Here is a 13269-nt window from a genome sequence, read left to right as displayed (position 1 = left end):
ACGTGTGTGTAGGTCAGAAGGTGCAAGTGAAAAGTGTGTGTGGGTCAGAAGGTGCAAGTGAAAAGTGTGTGTGGGTCAGAAGGTGCAAGTGAAAAGTGTGTGTGGGTCAGAAGGTGCAAGTGAAACGTGTGTGTAGGTCAGAAGGTGCAAGTGAAAAGTGTGTGTGGGTCAGAAGGTGCAAGTGAAAAGTGTGTGTGGGTCAGAAGGTGCAAGTGAAAAGTGTGTGTGGGTCAGAAGGTGCAAGTGAAACGTGTGTGTAGGTCAGAAGGTGCAAGTGAAAAGTGTGTGTAGGTCAGAAGGTGCAAGTGAAAAGTGTGTGTGGGTCAGAAGGTGCAAGTGAAAAGTGTGTGTGGGTCAGAAGGTGCAAGTGATGCAAGTGTGTGTGGGTCAGAGGGTGCAAGTGAAAAGTGTGTGTGGGTCAGAAGGTGCAAGTGAAAAGTGTGTGTGGGTCAGAAGGTGCAAGTGATGCAAGTGTGTGTGGGTCAGAGGGTGCAAGTGAAAAGTGTGTGTGGGTCAGAAGGTGCAAGTGAAAAGTGTGTGTGGGTCAGAAGGTGCAAGTGAAAAGTGTGTGTGGGTCAGAAGGTGCCAGTGAAAAGTGTGTGTGGGTGAGAAGGTGCCAGTGAAACGTGTGTGTGGGTCAGAAGGTGCAAGTGAAACGTGTGTGTGGGTCAGAAGGTGCAAGCGAAAAGTGTGTGTGGGTCAGAAGGTGCCAGTGAAAAGTGTGTGTGGGTCAGAAGGTGCCAGTGAAAAGTGTGTGTGGGTGAGAAGGTGCCAGTGAAACGTGTGTATGGGTCAGAAGGTGCAAGTGAAAAGTGTGTGTGGGTCAGAAGGTGCCAGTGAAACGTGTGTGTGGGTCAGACGGTGCAAGTGAAAAGTGTGTGTGGGTCAGAAGGTGCAAGTGAAACGTGTGTGTAGGTCAGAAGGTGCAAGTGAAAAGTGTGTGTGGGTCAGAAGGTGCAAGTGAAAAGTGTGTGTGGGTCAGAAGGTGCAAGTGAAACGTGTGTGTAGGTCCGAAGGTGCAAGTGAAAAGTGTGTGTGGGTCAGAAGGTGCAAGTGAAAAGTGTGTGTGGGTCAGAAGGTGCAAGTGAAAAGTGTGTGTGGGTCAGAAGGTGCAAGTGAAAAGTGTGTGTGGGTCAGAAGGTGCAAGTGAAACGTGTGTGTAGGTCAGAAGGATCAAGTGAAAAGTGTGTGTGGGTCAGAAGGTGCAAGTGAAAAGTGTGTGTGGGTCAGAAGGTGCAAGTGAAAAGTGTGTGTGGGTCAGAAGGTGCAAGTGAAAAGTGTGTGTGGGTCAGAAGGTGCAAGTGAAACGTGTGTGTAGGTCAGAAGGTGCAAGTGAAAAGTGTGTGTGGGTCAGAAGGTGCAAGTGAAAAGTGTGTGTGGGTCAGAAGGTGCAAGTGAAACGTGTGTGTAGGTCAGAAGGTGCAAGTGAAAAGTGTGTGTGGGTCAGAAGGTGCAAGTGAAAAGTGTGTGTGGGTCAGAAGGTGCAAGTGAAAAGTGTGTGTGGGTCAGAAGGTGCAAGTGAAAAGTGTGTGTGGTTCAGAAGGTGCAAGTGAAACGTGTGTGTAGGTCAGAAGGTGCAAGTGAAAAGTGTGTGTGGGTCAGAAGGTGCAAGTGAAAAGTGTGTGTGGGTCAGAAGGTGCAAGTGAAAAGTGTGTGTGGGTCAGAAGGTGCAAGTGAAACGTGTGTGTAGGTCAGAAGGTGCAAGTGAAAAGTGTGTGTGGGTCAGAATGTGCAAGTGAAAAGTGTGTGTGGGTCAGAAGGTGCCAGTGAAAAGTGTGTGTGGGTGAGAAGGTGCCAGTGAAACGTGTGTGTGGGTCAGAAGGTGCAAGTGAAACGTGTGTGTAGGTCAGAAGGTGCAAGTGAAAAGTGTGTGTAGGTCAGAAGGTGCAAGTGAAAAGTGTGTGTGGGTCAGAAGGTGCAAGTGAAAAGTGTGTGTGGGTCAGAAGGTGCAAGTGATGCAAGTGTGTGTGGGTCAGAGGGTGCAAGTGAAAAGTGTGTGTGGGTCAGAAGGTGCAAGTGAAAAGTGTGTGTGGGTCAGAAGGTGCAAGTGATGCAAGTGTGTGTGGGTCAGAGGGTGCAAGTGAAAAGTGTGTGTGGGTCAGAAGGTGCGAGTGAAAAGTGTGTGTGGGTCAGAAGGTGCAAGTGAAAAGTGTGTGTGGGTCAGAAGGTGCCAGTGAAAAGTGTGTGTGGGTGAGAAGGTGCCAGTGAAACGTGTGTGTGGGTCAGAAGGTGCAAGTGAAACGTGTGTGTGGGTCAGAAGGTGCAAGCGAAAAGTGTGTGTGGGTCAGAAGGTGCCAGTGAAAAGTGTGTGTGGGTCAGAAGGTGCCGGTGAAAAGTGTGTGTGGGTGAGAAGGTGCCAGTGAAACGTGTGTGTGGGTCAGAAGGTGCAAGTGAAACGTGTGTGTAGGTCAGAAGGTGCCAGTGAAAAGTGTGTGTGGGTCAGAAGGTGCAAGTGAAAAGTGTGTGTGGGTCAGAAGGTGCCAGTGAAACGTGTGTGTGGGTCAGAAGGTGCAAGTGAAAAGTGTGTGTGGGTCAGAAGGTGCAAGTGAAACGTGTGTGTAGGTCAGAAGGTGCAAGTGAAAAGTGTGTGTGGGTCAGAAGGTGCAAGTGAAAAGTGTGTGTGGGTCAGAAGGTGCAAGTGAAACGTGTGTGTAGGTCAGAAGGTGCAAGTGAAAAGTGTGTGTGGGTCAGAAGGTGCAAGTGAAAAGTGTGTGTGGGTCAGAAGGTGCAAGTGAAAAGTGTGTGTGGGTCAGAAGGTGCAAGTGAAAAGTGTGTGTGGGTCAGAAGGTGCAAGTGAAACGTGTGTGTAGGTCAGAAGGTGCAAGTGAAAAGTGTGTGTGGGTCAGAAGGTGCAAGTGAAAAGTGTGTGTGGGTCAGAAGGTGCAAGTGAAAAGTGTGTGTGGGTCAGAAGGTGCAAGTGAAAAGTGTGTGTGGGTCAGAAGGTGCAAGTGAAACGTGTGTGTAGGTCAGAAGGTGCAAGTGAAAAGTGTGTGTGGGTCAGAAGGTGCAAGTGAAAAGTGTGTGTGGGTCAGAAGGTGCAAGTGAAACGTGTGTGTAGGTCAGAAGGTGCAAGTGAAAAGTGTGTGTGGGTCAGAAGGTGCAAGTGAAAAGTGTGTGTGGGTCAGAAGGTGCAAGTGAAAAGTGTGTGTGGGTCAGAAGGTGCAAGTGAAAAGTGTGTGTGGGTCAGAAGGTGCAAGTGAAACGTGTGTGTAGGTCAGAAGGTGCAAGTGAAAAGTGTGTGTGGGTCAGAAGGTGCAAGTGAAAAGTGTGTGTGGGTCAGAAGGTGCAAGTGAAAAGTGTGTGTGGGTCAGAAGGTGCAAGTGAAACGTGTGTGTAGGTCAGAAGGTGCAAGTGAAAAGTGTGTGTACGTCAGAAGGTGCAAGTGAAACGTGTGTGTAGGTCAGAAGGTGCCAGTGAAAAGTGTGTGTGGGTGAGAAGGTGCCAGTGAAACGTGTGTGTGGGTCAGAAGGTGCAAGTGAAACGTGTATGTAGGTCAGAAGGTGCAAGTGAAAAGTGTGTGTAGGTCAGAAGGTGCAAGTGAAAAGTGTGTGTGGGTCAGAAGGTGCAAGTGAAAAGTGTGTGTGGGTCAGAAGGTGCAAGTGATGCAAGTGTGTGTGGGTCAGAGGGTGCAAGTGAAAAGTATGTGTGGGTCAGAAGGTGCAAGTGAAAAGTGTGTGTGGGTCAGAAGGTGCAAGTGATGCAAGTGTGTGTGGGTCAGAGGGTGCAAGTGAAAAGTGTGTGTGGGTCAGAAGGTGCAAGTGAAAAGTGTGTGTGGGTCAGAAGGTGCAAGTGAAAAGTGTGTGTGGGTCAGAAGGTGCCAGTGAAAAGTGTGTGTGGGTGAGAAGGTGCCAGTGAAACGTGTGTGTGGGTCAGAAGGTGCAAGTGAAACGTGTGTGTGGGTCAGAAGGTGCAAGCGAAAAGTGTGTGTGGGTCAGAAGGTGCCAGTGAAAAGTGTGTGTGGGTCAGAAGGTGCCGGTGAAAAGTGTGTGTGGGTGAGAAGGTGCCAGTGAAACGTGTGTGTGGGTCAGAAGGTGCAAGTGAAACGTGTGTGTAGGTCAGAAGGTGCCAGTGAAAAGTGTGTGTGGGTCAGAAGGTGCCGGTGAAAAGTGTGTGTGGGTGAGAAGGTGCCAGTGAAACGTGTGTGTGGGTCAGAAGGTGCAAGTGAAACGTGTGTGTAGGTCAGAAGGTGCCAGTGAAAAGTGTGTGTGGGTCAGAAGGTGCAAGTGAAAAGTGTGTGTGGGTCAGAAGGTGCCAGTGAAACGTGTGTGTGGGTCAGAAGGTGCAAGTGAAAAGTGTGTGTGGGTCAGAAGGTGCATGTGAAACGTGTGTGTAGGTCAGAAGGTGCAAGTGAAAAGTGTGTGTGGGTCAGAAGGTGCAAGTGAAAAGTGTGTGTGGGTCAGAAGGTGCAAGTGAAACGTGTGTGTAGGTCAGAAGGTGCAAGTGAAAAGTGTGTGTGGGTCAGAAGGTGCAAGTGAAAAGTGTGTGTGGGTCAGAAGGTGCAAGTGAAAAGTGTGTGTGGGTCAGAAGGTGCAAGTGAAAAGTGTGTGTGGGTCAGAAGGTGCAAGTGAAACGTGTGTGTAGGTCAGAAGGTGCAAGTGAAAAGTGTGTGTGGGTCAGAAGGTGCAAGTGAAAAGTGTGTGTGGGTCAGAAGGTGCAAGTGAAAAGTGTGTGTGGGTCAGAAGGTGCAAGTGAAAAGTGTGTGTGGGTCAGAAGGTGCAAGTGAAACGTGTGTGTAGGTCAGAAGGTGCAAGTGAAAAGTGTGTGTGGGTCAGAAGGTGCAAGTGAAAAGTGTGTGTGGGTCAGAAGGTGCAAGTGAAACGTGTGTGTAGGTCAGAAGGTGCAAGTGAAAAGTGTGTGTGGGTCAGAAGGTGCAAGTGAAAAGTGTGTGTGGGTCAGAAGGTGCAAGTGAAAAGTGTGTGTGGGTCAGAAGGTGCAAGTGAAAGTGTGTGTGGGTCAGAAGGTGCAAGTGAAACGTGTGTGTAGGTCAGAAGGTGCAAGTGAAAAGTGTGTGTGGGTCAGAAGGTGCAAGTGAAAAGTGTGTGTGGGTCAGAAGGTGCAAGTGAAAAGTGTGTGTGGGTCAGAAGGTGCAAGTGAAACGTGTGTGTAGGTCAGAAGGTGCAAGTGAAAAGTGTGTGTGGGTCAGAATGTGCAAGTGAAAAGTGTGTGTGGGTCAGAAGGTGCCAGTGAAAAGTGTGTGTGGGTGAGAAGGTGCCAGTGAAACGTGTGTGTGGGTCAGAAGGTGCAAGTGAAACGTGTGTGTAGGTCAGAAGGTGCAAGTGAAAAGTGTGTGTGGGTCAGAAGGTGCAAGTGAAAAGTGTGTGTGGGTCAGAAGGTGCAAGTGAAAAGTGTGTGTGGGTCAGAAGGTGCAAGTGAAACGTGTGTGTAGGTCAGAAGGTGCAAGTGAAAAGTGTGTGTGGGTCAGAAGGTGCAAGTGAAAAGTGTGTGTGGGTCAGAAGGTGCCAGTGAAAAGTGTGTGTGGGTGAGAAGGTGCCAGTGAAACGTGTGTGTGGGTCAGAAGGTGCAAGTGAAACGTGTGTGTGGGTCAGAAGGTGCAAGTGAAAAGTGTGTGTGGGTCAGAAGGTGCCAGTGAAAAGTGTGTGTGGGTGAGAAGGTGCCAGTGAAACGTGTGTGTGGGTCAGAAGGTGCAAGTGAAAAGTGTGTGTGGGTCAGAAGGTGCCAGTGAAACGTGTGTGTGGGTCAGAAGGTGCAAATGAAAAGTGTGTGTGGGTCAGAAGGTGCAAGTGAAAAGTGTGTGTGGGTCAGAAGGTGCAAGTGAAACGTGTGTGTAGGTCAGAAGGTGCAAGTGAAAAGTGTGTGTGGGTCAGAAGGTGCAAGTGAAAAGTGTGTGTGGGTCAGAAGGTGCAAGTGAAAAGTATGTGTGGGTCAGAAGGTGCAAGTGAAACGTGTGTGTAGGTCAGAAGGTGCAAGTGAAAAGTGTGTGTGGGTCAGAAGGTGCAAGTGAAAAGTGTGTGTGGGTCAGAAGGTGCAAGTGAAAAGTGTGTGTGGGTCAGAAGGTGCAAGTGAAACGTGTGTGTAGGTCAGAAGGTGCAAGTGAAAAGTGTGTGTAGGTCAGAAGGTGCAAGTGAAAAGTGTGTGTGGGTCAGAAGGTGCAAGTGAAAAGTGTGTGTGGGTCAGAAGGTGCAAGTGATGCAAGTGTGTGTGGGTCAGAGGGTGCAAGTGAAAAGTGTGTGTGGGTCAGAAGGTGCCAGTGAAAAGTGTGTGTGGGTCAGAAGGTGCAAGTGATGCAAGTGTGTGTGGGTCAGAGGGTGCAAGTGAAAAGTGTGTGTGGGTCAGAAGGTGCAAGTGAAAAGTGTGTGTGGGTCAGAAGGTGCAAGTGAAAAGTGTGTGTGGGTCAGAAGGTGCCAGTGAAAAGTGTGTGTGGGTGAGAAGGTGCCAGTGAAACGTGTGTGTGGGTCAGAAGGTGCAAGTGAAACGTGTGTGTGGGTCAGAAGGTGCCAGTGAAAAGTGTGTGTGGGTCAGAAGGTGCCAGTGAAAAGTGTGTGTGGGTGAGAAGGTGCCAGTGAAACGTGTGTGTGGGTCAGAAGGTGCAAGTGAAAAGTGTGTGTGGGTCAGAAGGTGCCAGTGAAACGTGTGTGTGTGGGTCAGAAGGTGCAAGTGAAAAGTGTGTGTGGGTCAGAAGGTGCAAGTGAAAAGTGTGTGTGGGTCAGAAGGTGCAAGTGAAAAGTGTGTGTGGGTCAGAAGGTGCCAGTGAAAAGTGTGTGTGGGTCAGAAGGTGCCAGTGAAACGTGTGTGTGGGTCAGAAGGTGCAAGCGATGCTTGTGGAAGGAAAGCGATCGAGAGGAAGGTAGACAAAGAGAAGGGTGTTGTGTGAACCTAGCCTGGCACAAGCGCCGTGGTGGCGGCACTGCCACTTAGTGGTGAAGGGCGGTTGTTGTTGTTGCTATTGTGCGTAAACGTGTGTGTGTTGTGTAACAACATCGGTGACGAATATCTTAACCGGTACTGGGCCTCCCTACGACAGCGATAGATCAACGAGTCATCGTCGTCGCTGCTCTAATCGATGACAGCTCACGGGTCAGCATCGTCTCTGCTTTAATCGATGACAGCGGACAAACAAGCGCAGTAACATCGACAGCGATGAGCGAACGAACGGGCGCGCCCGCGAGCACCTCCAACACGTGCGCACGCGAGCACCTCCAACACGTGCGCACGCGCGCGTCAGCTCTCGAGAACCAGGGACCAGGGCTCGAACGCGGCCCATGGAACCATGGAACCCCCCGGGGGCGGGCGGGGGGGGTCACATCCGAGAGGCCGAAATTGAAGGCGTTGGCACCCGGGGTTTGGGGTGGACGAGTGGGACATGAGGAGTTGGGGACGGCGAGTTGGTTATGTGCGGGGTGAGATCTTTTAGCGGTGGGGGGGGGGGGGGGGGGATAAAGATGCACTTGACCGGAGCTCAAAACCCAAACCTGTCAACCCCTTATCAGGGCCTCCCTTATTACAGACACATTCAGATCTTATTGGTCACCCCGTGCCCCTTATACATCTCAACGTGCATCCTAAAAAGTCTCATCACAAGGGAGAAACGCAAACAAATAGACAACGCATTTTTTGCCCGCATTGAAACGGCTATACGCCATATAGACGTGAAAACTCAATTTCCCTGTACAATAATACGGGGTAAACCTATGGGTTGGCAGCTATGGAAAAACTCCCGGTGCGGTGTGCAAACATCGCCACTGGAGAAACAAAGGCGACGGCGGCCGGGCATGGCGCTGGCCAACCCAAATCCTCGTGCGCCGTGCCGGTCTTCGTAGGTGCGACTCGCTAACAGCACTTTCCCCCCAACAGCCGATTCATGCTGCACGGGAGATCTTTGTATGTATGGGTAAGGAGATGATGAAGGCGTGTGGGGGCATGGGGGGGGGGGGGTAAAGACACCTGAACCCGGTCCTGCTTGTGGTTTTGCCCCCCCACCCCCCCCCACCCAGTTTAATAGTTGGGGAACAGCTGCAGCCCCCCCCCCCCCACCTCTTCCCCGAGCGAGTGAATAACTGGGGCTCGACTCTATATGTAATCACCACCGCCACGAGGTCAAACTAGGGCTTAATATTAGCCGGAACTCTCATTGGCTGAGCTCCATAACGTGTATATATAGTTTCCCTGCCCCATGCTGTTGGGGGCTTTGAAGCTGCGGAAAATATTTCATGAAACAATGTAATCCCTGGGCCAGAGACCGGACGGGATCTGAATCCTCGAGTCCCAGACACGCGAGGCCCGCTAAGTCCCAAGAGCAGTGCACGCGTGCGAACTGCACCCCCCTCCAGCAGGGGGGTGCGCCCCATCACGGCGGAGATGACCCCCACATTAGTGAAGGTCCCCGGTGGCCCGCGCGAGGCTCCCGTCGTCTCTAGCAGAGCTTGGCGGACGCGACGCCGTCGAGGCGGGTCCCGTTGAGCGCCGCGGGGCTGGAGCAGGAGCCCGAGTCCTCGGGGAAGAGCTCCACCTGGGCCCGGCTGAGCCACTTGACCAGCGGCGCCAGCTTGCAGTCGCACGCCCACGGGTTGCCGTGCAGGTAGAGCACGCTCAGGTCTGCGCCGTGTCACACGCGTGTCGGGGGCAGGCAAGACAACTCAGCAACTCGGCAACCCACGCGCTACACTGCCCGACCAGGCAACTCGGCAACCAGGCAACTCGGCAGCCAACGTCTACACAGCCAAACCAGGCAACTTAGCATCCAGGCAACTCGGCGACCAGGCAACCGACGTATACATAGCACAACCAGGCAACCGCACAACCATACAACCAGGCAACCAACATCTCCACAGCACAACCAGGAAACTCAGTAACCAGGCAACTGGCATCTGCGCAGCCCAACCATGCAACTCTGCAGGCGACATCGCTACAGCTAGCCAGGCAACTCGGAAACCACCAGGCAACCGACATCTGCACAGCTCACCAGTCAACTTGGAAGCTGGAAAACCATTTCGTCAGCCAATCAGATAATCAGGCAACCAAGCAGTTGGGCAGCAATCTGGACAGTCCACTCGCGTAACAGTAATGTAGCCGTGACCTTGTATGAAGTTGGTGGGTGGGGTTGGGGTGGAGTAGGGTGAGAGGGGCACGACAAACACTCACGACACGGTCAAAATGTTGCACCGAGCATCAGGAGCACGGAGTAGGGCGAGGTGGAGGATGTGGCTGGCGCCGCGTGTCCCGGACTCTTCCGGCTGCACCCGACCCTGGCGTCGTAGCGGCTACCGCAGCGGAGCGGCTGTTGAGTGCGCAGGCGGTGCAACTGCACTGTGCATTGGGCAGGGGGTCCCTTCTCATCCCTTCACCCGCGGCACTTACCCCTGTACCCTGAACTTTTGAAAACATCAGCCACACCCCTGACCCTGACCTTGACCCATCCCAAGGGCTACCTCTGACCCTGTCCTTGACGCATCGCATGCACTAGACCTACTCCTGACCCTGACCCACCCCAGACACGAGCTCTATACCCTTTGACCCACCCCAGACACGAGCTCTATGCCCTTTGACCTTGACCCATCTCAAGCACGAGCTCTACCCTCTGACCTTGACCCTGACCCATCCCAAGCACTCACCCTATCCCGAACACTCACCTATCCCACCTTAAATTAAGCACTGCGAATCGCAGACCACGTCACGTGCCATTCTGATTGGCTGTGGACATCTCTTTCACACCCCCCCCCCCCGGGTGGTGGCGGTGATGATGAATGATGATGGGCGCTGTGCGATTCACGCGCGGACCTCTGAGACGCGAGATGGCTCCACCGTCGAGCGAGCGCAGATGTTTGTTGTTGTTGAGCGTGAGATGCGTGAGCTTGGGGATGTGCTTGAAGGCGTCGCGCGGAACGGAGGCCAGGCGGTTCCCGCTCAGGTAGAGCTGCCTCAGGCCCTGCAGGCCCACGAAGGTCGCGGCCGCCACGCTCGCCAGATCGTTGTTGCTCAGCACCAGCATCTCCAGCTTCTGCAGGGGCTGGAAGAGGCCGTCGGGCACCTCCTTGAGGCGGTTCCCGTCCAAATTGAGGAAGTCCAAGGTGTGAAGGCCCACGAACGCTTTCGGCGAGATTTTGTGGATCTTGTTGAAGCCCAGGTCGAGAATCTTGAGGGAGGGCACGTGCTTGAACAGGAAGCCCTGCAGCTCGGCGAGGTTGTTGAGAGGCATGTCCAGGTCGGACAGATCCTTCAGGCCGTGGAAGGTGTCCGATGAGAGGGAGGCGATCTGGTTCTTGCCCATCAGCAGGAATTTGAGGCGGTAGAGGTTCTGGAAGGCCTTGGGCGGGATCTGGCTCAGGCTGTTACCGTAGAGGTTGAGCATCTGCAGCTTCTTGGTGTCGGAGAAGGTCTTGAGGTGGAAGCTGGAGATGCCATTGTTCTCCAGGTTCATGCTCTCCACCCCAGGGATCTTTTCGAATACCTCGGCACTCAGCTTCTGCACCTTGTTGTAACCTTGAGGTGTGGGAATGGGGAACACAGTGCAGATCAATACAGCCACCACCCCAGTCCCCTCCAACAAGTGCTCCCACCCACCACACGGTGACATCGCGCACGCATCCTCGTCTGTTGTCACAAAGGTTGAACTCACCTAGATAGGTTCAAAGAAAAGGACATTTTTATTATTAAATCTATATTTTTACCTATCTACGTGACTTTACCGAAAGACCCAAGAATAACACATTCCTGCGGAGGGAGCTGGTAGGAACGTTGGGTTGCTCGGTCAATGGCCAGGGTCAACGGCGGCGTGGTGTATTCCGCAAATATGCCCGACTGTGAGGGCGGGCACAAGCCGGCGTGAGTAGGTTAAACGTTGAGTTTTATAAGGACATCACGGGGTGACCAGCCCCGCCCCACCAAGCCCCACCCCTCCCATCCCCCCACCCAGCCCCACCCTCCCCACCCAGCCCCTCCACACCCTCTACACCCAGCCCCTCCCCACCCTCCCCACCCTCTCCTCTCCACCAAGCCCCACCCTCCCCACCCAGCCCCTCCACCACCCTCACTGCCCCACCGAGCCCCTCCCTCCTCACCCAGCCCTCCCTACACGACGGACGGACACAATAATCCCCTGTGGGCTGGTGGAAGCAGTGGGTTCCTACCAGTATGAATCCCTTCAGTCACGAAAGCTTTAAGTCAAGATTCCTCTCATTCAGCCATGAGTCTAATCTCACTCTACTTTTCTCCACGCACTCTCCTTCCTCTCCCCTCTTATCTCACTCTACTCCCCTCCACGCACTCTCCTACCTCTCCCCTCTCATCTCACTCTACTCCCCTCCACGCACTCTCCGCCCCAGCAACCAAGGCTTTCTGTTGAAGCCCCCCAGCCAATCTTCGTTTTGTCGGAGGTCGCTCATTCTCTTGTGCTGGCGCCACAGTCTGTCGACTTCCTCCCCCTGTTCACGTCCAGGCTCAAGGCCCCGTTTCCCCACCTCCGCCTATGACTGACTGCCTCCTGACTGCATCTCTCTCTCTCTTACAGTAAACACGTCCGCCGTTTGTGGTCAGTCTTGCTTAAGATGCGGTGACATTGAGTGGCTCGAGAAAGCCACGCACTTGTCTCGCGGGGCCATCAATCCACGCAACCACACCCGAGACACTGCGCCCCGCTTAGAGGCAGCGCGATATTCCAGCGGCCTGTCTGGATATGAAACCGGGGTTGCCTGGGAACTCAACACGTTCGCGATTTTCGAGTCGCCCCTAATTCACCTGAAGTTTGTAGGATAAGCTGAACCTTGGTCGGAGCGGTGGCGCAGCGGTTTAGCACACACGCAGTGAACCCATTCAGCAGGGAGTTCAATTCCCAACCACGGATAATAATAATATCAGTGGCGAGTGATATCTGGACCGGTCCTGGGGAGATGGGGGTCAGCCCCCCTTTCACCAATACGCATTGACAAGCGTGGTGAAGTATGGTTATCTGATTGGCGACCGTCCGGTGACGGTGAGACCCGACCGAACTCGCTCGCGTGCGATACAAACAAGGCAAACATCGCCACTGGAGAGACGAGACCACCACGGGACCACCACGAGACCACCACGAGACCACCACAAGACCATCACGGGGCCATCACGGGGCCCGAGGTCGGCGCAACGACGCAGACGGACCCATTTTGAGGACCCAGGAGTCGGGAGGGAGGTCCCCGGGCACCGCGGCGAGGTCCCGGCCGCGGCAATCCACGTCCGAGCCTGCGTGGAACGTGGACATGGTGCAGTTGCAGGCGGCCGGGCAGCTCAGCGGGCCCTGCTGCTGCACCGCTGCCCCGCACGCCAGGGCAGCCAGGGCAGCCCACACGGGAAGCAGCAGCATCAACCGCGCCATGGTGCGTGCGGCACGAGCAGCGGAACTCTCCCCGGTCACTGCGAGCGCCGTGAAGTTCGGTGGCGACCACGAGAGGAGATACAACCTGGGGGTGGTGCTGGTGGCGCCGCGGAGCGCGGCTCTTCTCAAGGTGGCGGTGGTCTTTCAACGGGGGTCCCTCTAAAGGGGGTCCCGAGGCGAGCTCAGGTCTCTCGGCACCGGAGGCCGAAGGGACGGGATCCTGGGTCCCAGCGCCGCTGGGTTCAAGGCGCGATGCAAAGGAATACAAAATGTATAAAAAAAGAGTTCAAAGTCACGGAGGGCCCGGCGTAGAGGGAGGCTTCGGGAGGAGAGAGTGGACGAGTGAGACGAGAGGTGTCAAGAGAAGGATAGAGTCGAGATGGAGGGAGAGATGGAGGGAGGAGAGAGTGCGAGTTGCGGTGCGCGCCCAGTTTGGACTCGCGAGCAGATGTCACATCGCAGCTCGTCACGCCGAGCCGTGGCCCCTCGTCTCCGGCCTCCAGTGTTCATTCTCCCGGCCGTGTTTGTCTCTCCCCCGCGAGCCGGCACGCAGTCACCCCCTTGATAGACTCTGCGCTGCGCGGGCCGCGTGCCCGCTGCCCCCCCCCCCCCCTTACCTAACACCCCCCCACCCGCCACGCCTCACCCTGCAGGACCCCGCTCCCCCCCCCGCGTGTTTGTGCTGGGGGGCCATGAAAGCGCTCTCAGTGCCGCCACGTGGCACGGGGTCTCCACATTCCCCCCCCCCCCCCCCCCCCCACAAGGCGCGCGCTGTGCTCGCCTCGTCTCGTCACCTGCACCGCCTCGCCACCACCGGGCGACGGCTCTCACAGCCCCCGCACTCTCTCTCTCCCTCCTCTCTCACGCAAATTCGTGAAGCGTTCCTCTCTCTCAAACTCTCTCTCTCAAACTCTCTCTCGCTTCTACACCCTCTTGCTCTCACACTCTCACAGCCCCCGCACACT

The 13269-nt window shown here is 54.5% G+C and overlaps 1 protein-coding gene across 1 annotated transcript; it reads right to left on the bottom strand.

The window, feature by feature from the left end:
- Positions 1 to 7188: 7188 nt before the first annotated feature.
- LOC133341475 (insulin-like growth factor-binding protein complex acid labile subunit) lies at positions 7189 to 12819 on the bottom strand. The gene is made up of 3 exons (XM_061550145.1): positions 12091 to 12819; positions 9736 to 10437; positions 7189 to 8553 (listed from the first exon to the last, which is right to left on the bottom strand). Exons 1-3 carry the CDS (start codon positions 12302 to 12304, stop codon positions 8372 to 8374), a joined length of 1098 nt encoding a protein of 365 aa, XP_061406129.1. The 5' UTR covers positions 12305 to 12819; the 3' UTR covers positions 7189 to 8371.
- Between the last annotated feature and the right edge of the window lie 450 nt (positions 12820 to 13269).

The sequence above is a fragment of the Lethenteron reissneri genome, chromosome 11, assembly GCF_015708825.2.
Source record: "Lethenteron reissneri isolate LAM-NWPU_2019-01 chromosome 11, ASM1570882v1, whole genome shotgun sequence".
NCBI classification, from domain to species: domain Eukaryota; kingdom Metazoa; phylum Chordata; class Hyperoartia; order Petromyzontiformes; family Petromyzontidae; genus Lethenteron; species Lethenteron reissneri.
This window is presented reverse-complemented; position numbering and strand designations above follow the sequence as displayed.

Coding starts and splice junctions, on each gene's coding strand:
- LOC133341475 (XM_061550145.1), bottom strand. CDS start 12,304: ATGGCGCGGTTGATGCTGCTGCTTCCCGTGTGGGCTGCCCTGGCTGCC. Junction 10,438..12,090: donor CTCCTGGGTCCTCAAAATGG/GTCCGTCTGCGT, acceptor CCACACCTCAAG/GTTACAACAAGGTGCAGAAG. Junction 8,554..9,735: donor AGCCATCTCGCGTCTCAGAG/GTCCGCGCGTGA, acceptor GACACGGCGCAG/ACCTGAGCGTGCTCTACCTG.